General features: G+C 54.1%; 1 protein-coding gene across 3 annotated transcripts in view; it reads left to right on the plus strand.

Moving 5' to 3' along the window:
- ITGA3 (integrin subunit alpha 3) overlaps positions 1 to 14,904 on the plus strand; it is a 29,988-nt gene extending 15,084 nt beyond the window's left edge. For 2 of the 3 annotated variants that reach the window (XM_081218161.1, XM_081218160.1), the window contains 19 exons: positions 494 to 582; positions 709 to 845; positions 1,012 to 1,098; positions 2,031 to 2,098; positions 2,174 to 2,310; positions 2,907 to 3,056; positions 3,148 to 3,245; positions 3,544 to 3,691; positions 3,962 to 4,042; positions 4,659 to 4,738; positions 4,848 to 4,925; positions 5,975 to 6,077; positions 6,184 to 6,366; positions 6,548 to 6,670; positions 7,411 to 7,524; positions 8,485 to 8,583; positions 12,161 to 12,286; positions 12,650 to 12,791; positions 13,547 to 14,904. In XM_081218161.1, coding sequence (XP_081074287.1) covers positions 494 to 582; positions 709 to 845; positions 1,012 to 1,098; positions 2,031 to 2,098; positions 2,174 to 2,310; positions 2,907 to 3,056; positions 3,148 to 3,245; positions 3,544 to 3,691; positions 3,962 to 4,042; positions 4,659 to 4,738; positions 4,848 to 4,925; positions 5,975 to 6,077; positions 6,184 to 6,366; positions 6,548 to 6,670; positions 7,411 to 7,524; positions 8,485 to 8,583; positions 12,161 to 12,286; positions 12,650 to 12,760 — 2,012 coding nt within the window. In that variant the 3' untranslated portion in view covers positions 12,761 to 12,791; positions 13,547 to 14,904. The remainder of the gene's footprint in view (positions 1 to 493; positions 583 to 708; positions 846 to 1,011; positions 1,099 to 2,030; positions 2,099 to 2,173; positions 2,311 to 2,906; positions 3,057 to 3,147; positions 3,246 to 3,543; positions 3,692 to 3,961; positions 4,043 to 4,658; positions 4,739 to 4,847; positions 4,926 to 5,974; positions 6,078 to 6,183; positions 6,367 to 6,547; positions 6,671 to 7,410; positions 7,525 to 8,484; positions 8,584 to 12,160; positions 12,287 to 12,649; positions 12,792 to 13,546) is intronic. The other variant, XM_081218162.1, reaches the window with a different exon arrangement.
- Positions 14,905 to 16,712: the final 1,808 nt, after the last annotated feature.

Consider the following 16,712-nt stretch of genomic DNA (forward strand, 5'->3'; position numbering starts at 1 on the left):
GGGGACAGTAAAGGTACCTACTGCCAGTACCCTTGTGAGGACTGGATGAGAGGAGTGCTTGATGACTACCGGGCAAAGTCACCAGTGGAGAACACCTGCTTTTGTGACCCTCCTGGAAATGTCATTAGAAGAACCAGGTGTCTGGAGGGGCGGTTGGTGAGGGAGAAGGAAGGCACTGCAATAAGGGAAAACAAACAACAGCCAGTGGTCAGAAATCTGGGGTTTAGGCCTGCTGGAGACATTAACTTGCTTTGTGACTTTGGGTAAGTCACTTCCCTCTTCTGGGCCTAATTTCCCTCATATAAAAGCGGCAGGTGGGCGCCCAGTGGTCCCAGTTTTAATCCTGAGCCACAGAGCTCTGTTCCCTGACGCTCTGAGCACTGTCTGACAGGGAGGTCAATGCCGTGCTGGGCTCTGTGGCCTGGGGCACAGGGTTGGGGACCTGTGGGGCCCATAGTACACGGGGTGACCCTGTACTATCTCTCTTCCCCAGACGTTGCTGTGGGAGCCCCTTTCGAGGGCTTGGGCAAAGTGTACCTCTACCACGGCAGCTCCAGGGGGCTCCTCAGACAGCCCCAGCAGGTATGGATGGACAGGGCCGGAGGGGCCCTTCCTCCTTTCCCTCATCCACCCCTCCCTACTCCCCCTGGGCCCCACTCCCTGGAGCCTACCCCAGAGCCTGTCCCCACCACCTCCCTCTGCCTCCAGGTAATACACGGAGAGAAGCTGGGACTGCCTGGCTTGGCCACCTTCGGCTACTCCCTGAGCGGGCAGATGGATGTGGATGAGAACCTCTACCCAGACCTGCTGGTGGGGAGCCTGTCGGACCACATCGTGCTGCTGCGGTGAGCCGGGGCCGCAGTGGACGGGGGCCTTTCTCTCCCCGACCCCTGTCTGCACGGAGCCCAGCTCTGTCCACCTTCAGCACCATGTCCGTGCAAACCTGAGCCCCGACCCCAGCCTGGCCTGGGACAGGCCGGAGGCATTGATGTCTGTGGGTTTTCTATGCAGGGCCCGGCCTGTCATCAACATCCTCCACAGGACCTTGGTGGCCAGGCCCTCTGTCCTGGACCCCGCACTCTGCACAGCCACCTCCTGGTGAGACCCTCAGGCCCCACCCTGCCCACCCATTCCTCCTGATGTTGGGAAGACTCCCCCCAAACCCTCCCCTGGCAACGCCTGGTATCCCACCATTAAAGGGTTGATTCTTGGGTAAGCACGGCCCTCCCTACCCAACCTCATTAAAAAGCGAAATTCCTTGCAGGAGGTCACGGGTGAATTGGGGGTGGGGGCAATAGGGCACGGTGGTTGAGAGTGGGAGCTCTGACTGCCTGGTTCCAATTCCAGCTATGCCCATTGCAGTGGTGGGGATGGGCTCTGGGGAGTGAGATCCTGGAAGGGATCACTTAGGTGATGGGAGGTGGGGAAGGAGAGAGAGCCGCCTTGAGCAAATTAATCTCTCTGAATCTCAGATTCCTTGCCTATAAAACAAAGTTAATAACCAATTCACAGGGCTGCTGTGATAATCAAATGAGATAAAATACAAATAGCCCTTAGCATGGCTGTCTATAAACCCTAAGTGCTCAAAAAATGTTAGTTGCTAAGATGGTTACAATAATGATGGTGATGACCCCAAGGTCTGTGTGTGAATGAGGGTACTGGATCAGAAGGCGCAGGGAGATAGGGCAGGGAAGTGGGGGGCGGGGTGGGGAAGGAGATCTGGACTGGGGATCCTGCCCGAGACTGGGCTGGGCCAACTACTGACTAATGACTTCAGGCAACTCCTGCTCTCAGGGCCTCCGTTTCCCCATTGGTGCCCTCTAACCCTGTTTTCTATGGCTCTGATGAGAGTGGGGAGGGAAGGGGCCAGGGACACCCCAGCCCAACCCTGTGGACTCCCCAGTTTTGTCGCTGCCTTTTCCCTGAAGGGCCCTGTTCCGCCTTGCCCAGGAAAGGGGGTGAAAGCCAGGGCCTGGATATCTGGGTCCCACTGTGACCAGACCCTCCTCCATGTCCCCCACCCTCAACAGTGTGCAGGTAGAGCTGTGCTTTGCTTACAACCAGAGTGCCGGGGACCCCAAGTACAGGCGGAACATCAGTGAGTGCTGGGCTGCAGGGCGAGGGGGAGGGCATGCTCACCTGGTCACTTGCTGACCACACTGTGCACCTGCAGCCCTGGCCTACACTCTGGAGGCCGACCGGGACCGCCGCCCACCCCGGCTCCGCTTTGCACGCAGTCAGTCAGCTACCTTCCATGGCTTCTTCTCCATGCCCGAGATGCGCTGCCAGACGCTGGAGCTGCTCCTGATGGTGAGGGAGGGGCGAGGGGTGGCACATGGGCTCCGTGGTCCCAGGAGGAGGTAGCCAGAGTCCCCAAGGTCAAGGGTGAGGGAATGAGGTCTCCCCAGAGACAGAGGTGGCAGGTCGGCCTGGAAGGCCGTAGGTAAGTAGGGGGTACAGTGCACAGCACCCAGCCCGTGGTAGAGGAGAGGGGAGACCCTTGGAGTGCAGACGGGGGCCACGGTGAGGGGTGTGAAATTCTTGCCTCAGCTCCCCTCTGGGGGAAAGGCATCCGTTAGTAGGGGCGAGCTCAGGCTCTCTCGGGGACATCAGGGTGAGAAGGGAGAACTCAACCTGGGAACCCCAGGGATGAAGGGAAGCTCAGGCCTCCCCCCAGAGGGATCCCTGGAGAGGAGGAGCCCCACCTTCTCACCTGTGGGTCAAGGTGGTACCAGTGGGGTCAATATGGTGATCACATGGGAGGGGGTTCAGCCTTACAGGGGGTTTTCAGGGTTGAGGCCGGGTGGGGGCCTTCAGCTCCTCCCTAGGGGTTTACGATGGCGTGAGGATTCAACTTGGTTTGGAGGGCAGTGCAGAGCTGGGTTCAGCTCACCTTCCTTTCCCAGGACAACGTCCGTGACAAACTCCGACCCATCATCATCTCCATGAACTACTCTTTACCTTTGCGGATGCCTGAGCGCCCCCGACTAGGGCTTCGGTCCCTGGACGCCTACCCGGTCCTCAACCAGGCGCAGGCTCTGGAGAACCACACGGAGGTGGGTGGGGCCGAAGGACAGGGGCCCGGAGAGCTGTGGGGCGAGAGGGCGCTGTGGGTGGTGGGCCCTCCACGCCTCCGACCACCCCCAGGTCCAGTTCCAGAAGGAGTGCGGGCCGGACAACAAGTGCGACAGCAACTTGCAGATGCAGGCGGCCTTCGTGTCTGAGCTGGGGCAGCGGCTGAGCAGGTGCGCTCTGGACCGCGGGGACTGGCCAAGGGTGGGGCGGACTTCACTGGCTTTGGGGAAGTGAGGGGCGGGGCCCTGTTGGTCTGGAAGAGGGGAGAGAAGTGGTAAGAGCTGAGGGGAGGGGTCTCAGAGAGAGGCGAGTCGGAGAGGAGGGACCTTACTTAGCGGGGTGGGAGCTGTTAAGACTGGCCTTCCCTGGCCAGAAAAGGGGCTTTCTTCTGGGGGGCGGGGCCTAACAGGTCTGGGGCGGGCCCGGGGGCGGGGCTTTGGGCTCAGCCCGGGGCTCCTCCCCTGTCAGGCTCCAGTACAATAGAGACTTCCGAAAACTGCTGCTGAGCATCAACTTGACCAACACCCCAAGCCGGGAGCGGGCTGGGGAAGACGCCCACGAGGCGCTGCTCACCCTGGCGGTGCCTCCCGCCCTGCTGCTGTCCGCAGTGCGCCCCGTGAGTGCCTCCCGCCCCTCGGAGCCCAATCACAGCTCCACCACGTATATGTATCCTTCATACATGTCCTGTGCATGTGTTGTCATTTGCCATGTGTTCCCCCCCCCCCAGCTCCGCTAGGCTGGGCTCCCTCAGGTGCCTGCAGCGTCTCTGCTGCTAGGGGAACATATCGGTTCTCAGGCCTCTAGGGCTTCAGGCCCTGGACCACAGGAGAGGGGCGGGACAAGCCCTAGTCTGACCACCCAGACCTGATTTGTCTTCTTTCTTCAGCCTGGTGCTTGCCAAGCCAACGAGACCGAGACCATGACCATCGTTTGCGAGCTGGGGAACCCCTTCAAACGGAACCAGAGGGTGAGCGCCAACCACACCCTCCCAACTCTGTGGGTCCCAGGGTACTCCTCTGATGAGTTCCTTATCTTCACTCTGCCTGCCTGCTTCCCAGGCTTCCTTGAAGCAAAGAGCCAGAGTGGAGGAGGGGGGGGGGATAGAGTAGGGGGCGGGGAGAGAGACCCAGAGACAGAAAAATGGGGCTAGGGAGCTGTGCACAAAGCTAGAGCAGGTGGAGGTGAGGAAACCGATTTTGCTGAGCACCTCCTATGTGCCAGGCCCTGACCCCAAGGCTGTGCTTCTATTATATGATATAATTCTCACAGTCTTCTGAGGAGGTAGATGCTGATTTACAGAAAGGAAACATGGGCTTATAAAGCTTCAGTGATTGCTCAAGGTCATGTGGCTCCAAAGTAGTAGAGATGTTACTAACGGAAGAGAATGGGAAAAGGGAAACAGACGCGGGGCCACAGGAAGGTGGACACGTGGAGACAGGTGGCAGTGGGAGACCGCACCCTGAATGGGAGGAGGAGGCCAGAGAACCAGCTCCTTGGTGTAGCATTCAGCCCCTCGCTTCCCCATGGCGTCAGCCCTGCCTGGCCCCAAACGCCCCTCTCTGCCTCCCTCACCCTCATGGCAGATGGAGCTGCTCATTGCCTTCGAGGTCATTGGGGTGACCCTGCACACAAGGGAACTCCAGGCACAGCTGCAGCTCTCCACGTGAGTGACCTCGAGAAGCCAGGCTATGTCGGGGTTGAGATGTCCTGGGCGCCCCCACCCCAGCCTCAGCTGACACGTACCTCCCCTATCCTCCGCATTCTTTCCCCAGGTCAAGTCACCAGGATGACCTGTGGCCCATGACCCTGACTCTGCTGGTGGACTACACACTCCAGGCCTCACTCAGCATGTGGGTACCACTCCCCCCAACCCCAGCCTGCTGGGCCTGAGCTAGGGTCTCCGCTCCCTAAGGTGTCTCTCAAGCTCCTCTGAGACACCTCTCCTGGCTTGGTATCCTTAGGCCAAGACATAACAGCATCATTATTCTTACTATTATTATTATTCTCCTTGCAAAGCAGGCAGCAGTGGAGGAATCAGAACCTCTGGGGCTAAGGTGTTGGTGTGGCCCTACCATTTCATGAGAGCTTGTTGTGCTAAGGATTTTTTTTTTTTAAGCATCTTTATTGGAGTCTAATCGCCTTACAATGGTGTGTTAGTTTCTGCTGTATAAAAAAGTGAATCAGTTATACATATACATATGTTCCCATATCTCTTCCCTGTTGCGTCTCCCTCCCTCCCACCCTCCCTATCCCACCCCTCTAGGTGGTCACAAATCACCAAGCTGATCTCCCTGTGCTACGCGGCTGCTTCCCACTAGCTATCTATTTTAGGTTTGGTAGTGTATATATGTCCATGCCTCTCTCTCACTTTGTCCCAGCTTACCCTTCCCCCTCCCTGTATCCTCAAGTCCATTCTCTAGTAGGTCTGTATCTTTATTCCGGTCTTGCCCCTAGGTTCTTCATGACCACTTTTTTTTTTTTTTTTAGATTCCATATATATGTGTTGGCATACGGTATTTGTTTTTCTCTTTCTGACTTACTTCACTCTGTATGATAGACTCTAGGGGAAGCAACCCAAGTATCCATCAACAGATGAATGGATAAAGAAGATGTGGCACATATATACAATGCTAAGGATTTTATATACATCATCTCATTGTCTTCTCACACAGCCCCATTATATAGTGACTCTGCTTAACAGATTAACCCCACTTTACAGATGAAGAAACTGAGGCTCAGAGAGGATAAATAACTTGTTTGAGGCCATACAACTCGTAAATGCTAGAGCTGGGGTTTATCTCAGGTCTGCCTGATATCAGAGGAGCTGTAGTGCCCCCCCCCCCACCGCTGCAAAGGCCCCTCCCATCCCCTGTGACTCCAACATCTTTCTTACTCCTAGGGTGAGTCACCGGCTGCAAAGCTTCTTTGGGGGGACAGTGATGGGTGAGTCTGGCATGAAAACTGTGGAGGATGTGGGAAGCCCTCTCAAGTATGAGTTCCAGGTAAGGGGACCTCTGGGTCCAGGGTCTGAGGGTGTGAGGGTGGGGGTTGGTGAGATGGAGGTGGTTTTTCAGGAGACAGTGGCCATGACACCCCTTGTACCCACAGGTGGGCCCAGTGGGGGAAGGGCTGGCAGCCCTTGGTACCCTGGTCCTGGGGCTGGAGTGGCCCTATGAAGTCAGCAATGGCAAGTGGCTGCTATACCCCACGGAGATCACAGTCCACGGCAATGGGTCCTGGCACTGCCGGCCACCTGGAGACCTTGTCAACCCTCTCAACCTCACTCTCTCTGTAAGGACACCAGGGGAAGCGTTCACTTGCGTCTCATTTCCTTTGCAAGCTGCAGGGCAGAAAGGCCAGCGTCTTCCTCTCCCTCCCCTCCTCCATCTCTGGGACCTGCTCCTCCACCTGCCCTTTCGTCCTCTCCTCACCTTTGATCCTCCCTCCAACAAATCACCTCTTCCCCCTTCAGGTTCCTGGGGACAGGCCGCCATCTCCACAACGCAGGCGGCGACAACTGGACCCCGGGGGAGGCCAGGGCCCCCTGCCTGTCACTCTGGCTGCTGCCAAAAAAGCCAAGTCTGAGGTCCAGCTGGTGAGTGACCAGGGCAAGGTTGGAGGGGATTGCGCCCACCCATCACAGGGTGGGTGGGCACCTGGGGGCACACGAAGCAAGGGAGATAGGTGCTACGCTCCAGGAGAACCCAGTCTGATGAGGTGATGTGGCCCCTGCCTTCAGGAGCCTCCAGTCAGAGAGAGGGGCTCATCTCCTGCCCTCAGAGGGACCCCGCTGCCCTTGCCTTGTGTTGCGGAGCAGCCAGTACAGTGGACTGAAGGAAGAAATACTGATTCTATTCCCAGGAGCCCCAGCCTGTTGGGGGTGATATAGCTGTTCACAGCTTTGATCATTAGGGCTGGGAACGGGGAGAGGCAAGATGAAGATGGCGTGCAGGGCGCCCTCTGTCAGAAGGGAGAGGGAAGCAGGCCTGGGCAGCAGGTTGAGGTCTAGCTGGGTGGAGAGGGAGAAGTGGCCTTCCAAGTAGAGGGAGCTGGCAGGAACAGAGGCTCAGCGTGGGAAGGCATTGGAAAGGTGGCGTTTGGGATGGGGCCCCATTTACACAAACAAGGATCAGATTTCCCGTTCTCCCTGTCGCTAGCATCTATGTATGCTTGGCCCAAAGAATGTGCCTTAAACACGTAAGTGCAGTGTGCCTGAGTGAAGGGATTAGGGCAGGCCCCTCCAGGTCAGCCGTGGGTGGGACAAAGCCAGGGGCAAAGCCTGAAGAATCTAGAGACCCAGACCATCTCGTGTTCTGTGTTCCCTGCCCACCTCAGAGCTGTGGCGGTGACCACACCCGCTGTGTGTGGCTGGAGTGCCGGATTCCTGATGCCCCCGTCATCACCAACGTGACAGTGCAGGCACGAGTGTGGAACAGCACCTTCATCGAGGTCAGTGCTGGGGTCTGGAGGTCTCCACCGCCACCCACCCAGGCAGGGAGAGCAACAGGGAGAGCATGAGGCCAGAGTGCATGTGTGTGCCCGAGTGTGTGTCAGTGACTGCACGGAGGCTGATACGTGCTGGGTTGTGCACCTGTTACTGTGTGGTGCTGTATCAGTGCTAGTCTGTGCATCTGTGTGGGGGATATGAGACAATGTTGTCTCTAGCCCAGATGACCTTCTCTCACATGTTCATTATTCTGTCATGAGTCCATTGCTTTCCCACCTCCCTGCTTTAGCCCATGCTGTTCCTTCCTCCTGGATGCCAGCTCCCCTCTGTCGTCTCTGCATGTAAACTTCTGTTCGGGCTTCACAGTCTCCCTCAAGAGACCACGAGCGAGGTCTTCTCTGACTTTTCCAGCTGGAAATGACCCCTCCCCTCTGGACACGCACAGAACTTTCTCAGGAACCACGCATGCCACTTACCATGCTCTGCTCTGGGTTGCAGCGCCAGCCAGCTCGTGCCACCTAGACCAAACTTTTTCTGTAAATGACTAGATTAAACATCTTTTCAGCTCTGTGGGCCACGTGCTTTCTGTTGCAACTGCTCAATTCTGCATAGTAACACAAAGCTGCCGCGGACAATACATAGAGGAATGGGCGTGTCTATGTGCCAGAAATACTTTATTTACAAAAGCAGGTCATGGGCCAGATTTAGCCCACAGGCCGGACCTAGACTGTGACCTTCATTGTCTCTGCTGTCCCCAGCATCCAACACAGGACCTGACGCACAGATGAATGAATGACGTGTGTTCGTGTGTGGAGGAGAGGCCTGGAGTCGGGTCCTTTTGGGCGCTGCTTAAGGCTGGGGGGATGGTGTCCTGGTAGTCGTTGTTGACCCTGAGGGAGGATCAGGAGAGAGGCCCAGAGGGGCTTCAGCTGCTTCTTTTGACCCGTCCTTCCCCCCTCCAGGATTACAAAGACTTTGACCGAGTCCGGGTAGCCAGCTGGGCCACCCTGTTCCTCCGAACTGGCGTCCCCACCATCAACATGGAGAACAGGACGGTGCGGGTGAGTGGCCGTGCTGAGAGGACAACAGTGCCTGGCCAGGGCGTGGGGGAACCGGGCATCGTTTCAGAGCATGTTCACACGCTTTAGCTACGTGGTCGGAGGACTTCTGGTGTCTGGACTACACCCCTGATCAATGAACTCTGAGTCTGTGGAGGTGGGACCCCAGTGTTGGTATGTTAAAAAGTACCCCCCAGTGATTCTGCTGTGCAGCCAGGGTTGAGAACCTCTGCTTGAGCTCATTGGATCTGCACGACATCTCTGTGAAGATGTTCCATCTCTGTGGAAACTTGAAAAGAAAGTTCCCAAGCTTGATTCTGAGTTACACATGGAAGACTAAATATGACAAAATTGCTAATAATTTGTTATGAAAAGGATAGAAGTGGAGATATGAAGGGGATAGGTATAGGAGGTGAATGAAGTTTTAGTTAAATACATTATGGCACATTTCCTAACATAAATTAAGGTAGTAGAGGAAGGGCCAGAAAGGTCAATGGAACAGGAGAGAAATTTACTTTATTATACAGATGGCATTTTTAATCCGGAGAAAAAGGTAAACAGGTAGTATTGGGAGAACACATTTGGAAAGTAAAGGCAAACCCTGCCTCACACCATAAACAGAAACACATTTGAGTTAGATTAAGTATTTAAATATCGGAAATAAAATCTATTATACCAGAAGAAAATTCAGGAAATAATTTAATAATAATCTTTAATTATGGAAAAAGGGAGTTATTAAACCCAGAAGTCACAAAGGAAAAATTTGACAAACTAGACTATATGAAATTTTATTTTATTTTATTTTTTAAATTTTTATTGGAGTATAGTTGATTTACAAGGTTGTATTAGTTTCAGGTGTACAGCAAAGTGAATCAGTTATAAGAGACTATATGAAATTTTAAATCTGTGTACAGCAAAAGAGATGGTAAGGGAACTAAAAAGGCAAATGATATATTGCTTTTTTAAAAAGTTTATAGCATACATGACAAAGTATTGATAGACTTTTTTTTTTTTTTTTTTTGCGGTACACGGGCCTCTCACTGTTGTGGCCTCTCCCATCGCGGAGCACAGGCTCTGGACGCGCAGGCTCAGCGGCCATGGCTCACGGGCCTAGCTGCTCCGCGGCATGTGGGATCCTCCCAGACCAGGGCTCGAACCCATGTCCCCTGCATTAGCAGGCGGACTCCCAACCACTGCGCCACCAGGCAAGCCCGACATATTTTTAATATGTAAAGATAAAAGGCGGGGCTTCCCTGGTGGCGCAGTGGTTGAGAATCCGCCTGCTAATGCGGGGGACACGGGTTCGAGCCCTGGTCTCGGAGGATCCCACATGCCGCGGAGCAACTGGGCCCGTGAGCCACAACTACTGAGCCTGCGCGTCTGGAGCCTGTGCTCTGCAACAAGAGAGGCCGCGACAGTGAGAGGCCCGCGCACCGCGATGAAGAGTGGCCCCCGCTTGCCACAACTAGAGAAAGCCCTCGCACAGAAATGAAGGCCCGGCACGGCCAAAAATAAATAAATTAATTAAAAAAAAAAAAGAAAAGAAAAAAGATAAAGGGCGGCATAGAGATAAACAGGCAGTGTACATAGAGTGAAATACCAATGTTCAATTCAATAATAAAGAAATAAAAATAATAGCAAAAAGATTTTTTTCCTATCATATTAGAAAATATTAAAAAGAATAATGCTGTCCGGTGCTGCTGAGGTAGAAGGAAATGCTATTGACTGGAATATAAATTGATGGATTCTTTTTGGAGGTGAATTTATCAATATCTATTAAATTTTTAATTGCACATTTCCTTTGATCCTGCACATGATAATATACCTTAAGGAGCTAATAGGCCAAGTTTGCAAACATAAATATATGGGGATATTTTTAAAGCATTGTTTATAATGGTATAAGATTGGAAACAATCTAAACGTCTTTCAGCGGGAGATTGGTTCGATAAATTACGGTACATTTCCTACGATGACTATGCAGTCATCAGAAGAGATGAGGTTGATCTTTATTAATTGACATCGAAAGATAATGAAAAAGGTCACAGAAGAGTGCGTACAGTACACACAGATCCCATTTATGTGGAAGAAACAATATATATGTTGAACACATACGTTTACAAACATGGAAAGAGCACTGCCCCGGCGGCCCAGTGGTTAAGACTCCACGCTTCCAATGCAGGGCACGCAGGTTCAATCCCCGGTCGGGGTACTAAGATCCCACATGTTGCACAGCACAGCCAAAAAAAAAAAAAAAATCTCTCTGTCTCTCTCTCTCTCTATATATATATATGGAAAGAGATTCAACAAAATGTTGAAGATAGCTTTTTCTATGGAGTAAAATTACTGGGAAGCTTTAATTTTCTTCATGTCATCTTTAAAAAAATAATAATCAGAATAACTTTTTAAGAAATAATAATGTAGCGTCAGAAAAAATATTTTTCTATATATAAGTATATATTTAAAATATATGAAATAACTTCATATTATAAAGCATATATTATATATATATATATCTTCATTGTAGGGGAAGGAAAAAATTGTACTATATGCTGGGCACTCTTTGTTTTTTTGTAAATATTTACGGAGTGTTGCTGTGTACCAGGTATTGCTCAAAGCAGTTTACTCATATTAAACACATTTAATCCTCTCCAGCAACCTATGATGATGTAGGTATTATTAGCATAATCCCCATTTTATAGATGAACAACAGAGAGGTTAAGCGACTTGCCCAAGGTCACACAACTAGTGAATAACACAGCTAGGGCTTGAACCCAGATAGTCTGGCTCCAGAACCCATGCTTTGGGTTTTACTTTTGGTTCTCTACTGTATTATGAGGGAAGCATTATGATCCCCTTATCAGAGAGCATGAAATGGAGATTTAGAGAGATGAAATTACTAGTCCAAGATTCCACAGCTTGTCAAGGATGGAGCTGGCACCCAAGCCCAGATGTGTGGGTCACAAAGCCGGACTACAGGCTGCCTCCCAGAGCTGAGGCTGCTCCTGTGGAGAAAGGGGAGGATGGAGGAATCTGCGGCTGTCAGTGGGCGGGCAGGGGCTTTTCCAGTCCCTGAGTGCCCCCTACTGGCAGTAGATCAAAAATCAGGGTTCTGCGCAGATGTACTAGAGAATGGACTTGAGGACACGGGGAGGGGGAAGGGTAAGCTGGGACAAAGTGAGAGAGTGGCATGGACATAGATACACTACCAAATGTCAAATAGATAGCTAGTGGGAAGCAGCCGCATAGCACAGGGAGATCAGCTCGGTGCTTTGTGACCACCTAGTGGGGTGGGATAGGGAGGGTGGGAGGGAGGGAGACGCAAGAGGGAAGAGATATGGGGACATATGTCTATGTATAGCTGATTCACTTTGTTATAAAGCAGAAACTAACACACCATTGTAAAGCAATTATAGTCCAATAAAGATGCTTAAAATAAATAAATAAATAAAAATTTAAAAAATATATGTGCAACTAAAAAAAAAAAAAAAAAGCAGGGTCGTGGGTCCAGCTGGAACAGGAGGGATGAGCTCTGGGCCTAAGGGCATGGATACAAGGCTGAGCCCCTTCTCACCCCCTCCAGTTCTCCGTGGACATTGACTCTGAGCTGGTGGAGGAGCTGCCAGCCGAGATCGAGCTGTGGCTGGTGCTTGTGGCCGTGAGCGCCGGGCTGCTGCTGCTGGGGCTGATCATCCTCTTGCTGTGGAAGGTCAGGACACCCAACCCGCCACTGGGACGCCTACTCTGGGACCTCCTGCCAGCAGACCCTCACCAAGTCTCCCTTCCTCTCAGTCCTCACGTCCATCTCACCCCCCATCCCCCAAGTCCCCCCACCCTCTTCCCAGCTCCCAGTCGCACCCCCTGCCCCATCCAGGATGCTCCTGCCTGGGTTAATGGGGGGACCTGCAAGCCAGAAAGGGGGACCAGGAGCTCTGGCTCCTGCTACATCACCAAGCTGGGGCTGGGACCCAGGCATCCGGGCTCCCTAGCCCTAAGCTCCAGTTCATGAGTGCTGCTGGCAAGGCCCCCCAACCCCCCCTGATGGCCCCTCCCCACCTCCTCCCCTCCGCAGTGCGGCTTCTTCAAGCGAGCCCGCACTCGGGCCCTGTATGAAGCTAAAAGGCAGAAGGCGGAGATGAAGAGCCAGCCGTCAGAGACAGAGAGGCTGACGGACGACTACTGAGGGGGGCAGCCCCCCACCCCGGTCCACCTGGGTAACGCGGCCTCCGGCCCCTTTCCCCAAGCCCCCAGCTGGCTGGGGCCTCTGACTCTGCTCTATCTGCTCCTCTTCCCTTACGGGCCCTCTCTGCACTTCACTCTGTCCCCAGCACCACCACAAAGAGCAGGCCATTCTGTCGGCCTCCTTCTCCGTACCCCGGGAGAGCTCGGGGTGTCTGCTCTCACCAGCCTCCCCGCTGAGCCCCTAAAGGACTTGGGACCCCAAGAGGGAACCATAAAACCCTCCCTGTGCCCCCTCTGCTTTCTGGGGATTGGAAAAGGGTCAAGGCCAAGGCTAGGCCCCATCTTTGTAGGCCACAAGACAAACTTCAGAGTGATTCCACAACCCCATCCCCCACTTCTAGAGAAGGAAGGGACTAGTAGAGTCCTTCTTCTGGGAACCAGCCCTTTTCCTCTTGGGAGTCCCCTGGGGTGACACACTGACCCCTCCCGACATCGTGGTCAGGGTAGATCACCACCCCTCCCAGCCATTCCGTCAGCAGTCTCAGCCACTGCCCCTCTGTCTACATCTGCCTCTCCCTCTCCTCTCTGCCTTCCTCAGCTCCTCCTTCCTCTGGGGCCCGGGATGGGGAACCTTGTCCTTCCCGTCTCAGCGCAGGGAGATGGCATTGTGTTTGGGTAGGGGTCCTGGCTTTGAGGACCTCTGGGCGGCGAAGGAAGGGGCTGGGCACATCTTCCCACTGGCGCAAAAGCTGGATGCTCAGGGCCTTTCTCTTCTCCCCTTCTCCAGTGTGACTTCTTTAAGCGGACCCGCTATTACCGGATCATGCCCAAGTACCACGGGGTGCGGATCCGGGAGGAGGAGCGCTACCCACCTCCAGGGAGCACCGTGCCCACCAAGAAGCACTGGGTGACCAGCTGGCAGACTCGGGACCGATACTACTGACATCCTCCCTGATCCCACCCCTGCTCCCCTAGTGTCCCCTTGTTCTATTTATCATAAGTTATGCCCTGACAGTCCACAGGGGCTACTGCCTTTGGCTGGCACCAGCAGGCTCGGGCACACACACCTCTTCAAGTGTATGCACGTGCCATCCGGCCATGGCCTTCTCCCCGAAGGAGGGCTGGGGCCGTGGAACTTGCACTGCTGAGCACTGCAGCCCTGTGCCCTGGACACATATGAGCACATATGGGTCCCACTGCTTGTGGACTGTGCTTGTGCACCCCAGATGGTGCATGGACACGCGTGTCCCAGCCTCTGCCTGTGCCATAACCAAGCCAAAGGGCCTCCACCAGAGCCAGGAGGAAGAGGCCCCCAATGTGGTGACACCTCTGTTCACACTGGACCCATCGTGAGCCGTAGTCACTGGATTGACTCTGTCCTCAAGATGAAAACTACTGACAGGCCCCCGGTGCAGCTCCCAGTACCCATGCCAGAGAGCCGGAGCCTGCCTGAGGTTGTCCAAGGGGGTGTTCACAGGACCTGGCATGCTCAGACCCAAGAGCAGAAGGAACTAGAAGGAAGGTCCCCAGGATGGCTTTCTTTCATGAATCGTTGCGAAACCTCTGTCCTCAGCCATGGCCATTCCATGCACTAGCAGGAAATTCAGCCCTAAGAAACAAAGATGGACACAGTGCTAGGCAGCCAGGACACACTGTGCTGGGACTGCCCTGGGAGCACAATGGAATCCTCAACAGAAGAGGGGACTGGTCCTGGGCCAGGGAGATGTTGGGGGGATACAGAGCAGATACCACTTTTCAGCCACATTACCATCCTGGCCTGGAGGGACCCCCACAAGATCACAGAGGGAGCGACACTTGAATGTAGAACGGGGAGGGAGCCCCAAGATGCCACATCAGCCAGACCCCACTCTGCCCCCACTGACCATGGGTTGGAGACCTAGAAGTGAAGCTCTTGGCTGTCCTTGGCTTTCAGAGCCAGGTTAGCTCTGCCTTCTCCCCTGTGGCCCATTCTAGAAGTTGAGGCTGGTTCCAGAAAACCTCTCCTGACCCCTGCCTACTGGCAGGCCCCCTCCCCAACCCCTCCCCACTTCCATGGTACTGTAGCAGGGGAGCTCCCTCCCCCTCCTCGTGCCTTCTTTGTATATAGGCTTCTCACGGCAGCCAGTAAAGAGCTCCCGGTTTGTACACACTGCATCTGCCTCCATCCACCCCCATGCCTCACCAACGCCATTCGGTCTGACGGATCATGCTACCTAGCTGACCCCCCAGGTGGACAAAGCCAGGTGCAGGGCTCATAGAGGTTGGGAGGGTGAAGCTTTACGGTGGAGATACCTGCTCCTGTTCTCAGGGGTGTCCCAGTCTAAGGGATGGTCATGGTCACATGACTGAGATCCAGAACATGAGATGAACGAAAAGACCTGAGTAGACTGGATGGCATCCAAAATGGCTTCTTGGTGGAGAGTGTGTAGGGCCTGGGGAAGAGGTGGTGGAGTGCAGGGTCTGGAAGAAGCAGGAGGCTACTGTGCTGTAGAAGCAGGTAGTCCTGGGTAACGGTGGAGCGAGGCTGGGTGCACAGGTGGAGAGCCGAGAGCCCTCGTCTGGTGGCGAAATTCAGACAAGAACCTGCTTTACTGCCCCAGTGTCCCCACAGCCAGCCCTAGGCCCCACGATGAGTCGAGCAGACGGTGGACCAGTGACCCAAGCCCGGAAAAACCGAAAGGTCGTAGTATCCGCGTCCTAGCCTCTGGGCAGGAGTCCCTGGAGCCCTAGTCTGCGGCAGCTCCTCTGGACGTGCTTCTGTCCTGAGTCCAGAGCCACAGCACTGGGTCAAGCTCTCTGCTGCCTCCTCTGCGCTAAGGTTGTCCTAAATTGTGGCACAGGTCCTTCTGTTAATTGTCCCTAAGGTGGTGGCCTTTGGCAAGAAAGAAGGCCGGAAATTACCACCCAGAGAAGCCTAGAGGCAGATCTTCAATTCAGCTACTCAGAGCCCTCAGACCCAGCCGCTGTCTCGGGCTCCTCCTGACATGTCTGCCTTCCTGTGCCAGCTGTCTGCCCTCCCCACTCTCTACCAGAGCCCACCCCCTCATTGACAGTGAAATGTCCAATTCCTCCAGGAAAACCCCAGCCCCTACCCAGAGCTCTCAGAACCAGTAACTGGAGACCTCGGTTTGTTTTCCAGAATCTGGGTTATTCACTGGGCCAGGAATAATACACGTGTGGGCTGCCAAAGCCCAGCTCAGGTTGAGCAGAGTTCCGTGCAGCTCGGTCCAGTCCTTTGCAACCACTTCCTGCTGAAGAAAGAAGTGGGATCTCCACATCCCTCCGGCCAGCTTCACAGGCCCAGGCCCCCCACCTCCTGTGAGCACCTGTTTGGATAAGAACACACCGTCTGTCTCACACACACAGTTGTGAGAATAAGTAGTCATTTTTCAGGACCGGCGCAGCTACCCCTTCATGAAAGAAACATACTGGCAGAGATGCAGCAATGTCCACTTTATAGAAAAGGACCCTTTCTAATGCCAAGCTTCTTGAGCTCCTTGGAGCTGCAGCACCTCTGAACAGTTTCAGAAGAGGGTCTTGGCTTTTATATCACTAAAAGAATCCATGAGGTAATTCTCTTCTCTGGTCACAGGGCTGGACTGCAGTTCCTGGGCCCTCCTGGTTGGATGAGGCCATGTGAGGCCATTCCGGCCGATGGGTTGTCAGCCAGAGGGAAGGGGCTCAGTTCTGGGCTGAGACAGTTGATTGCTGGGTGAGACTCTCCCAGGTCTGCTTCTCCCAACTCTGCTGCTGCGGAAGCCTGTGTTGAGATAAAGCTTTGTCAGCCTGAGTCCTTGAGAGCCCCCCACCAACCCACGTTGTACATTTAGTGGGGAATTTGGGAATTTGGGGGGTTTTGTTACCTCCCATCACCTAACCTAGCTTGACTGATACACCACACCACACCACACCACTCCCATTACCACCCTTCAGCGATCTCTGCAGGAGGAATT

The sequence above is a fragment of the Mesoplodon bidens genome, assembly GCF_964165515.1.
Source record: "Mesoplodon bidens genome assembly, chromosome: 19".
Lineage (NCBI taxonomy): Eukaryota > Metazoa > Chordata > Mammalia > Artiodactyla > Ziphiidae > Mesoplodon > Mesoplodon bidens.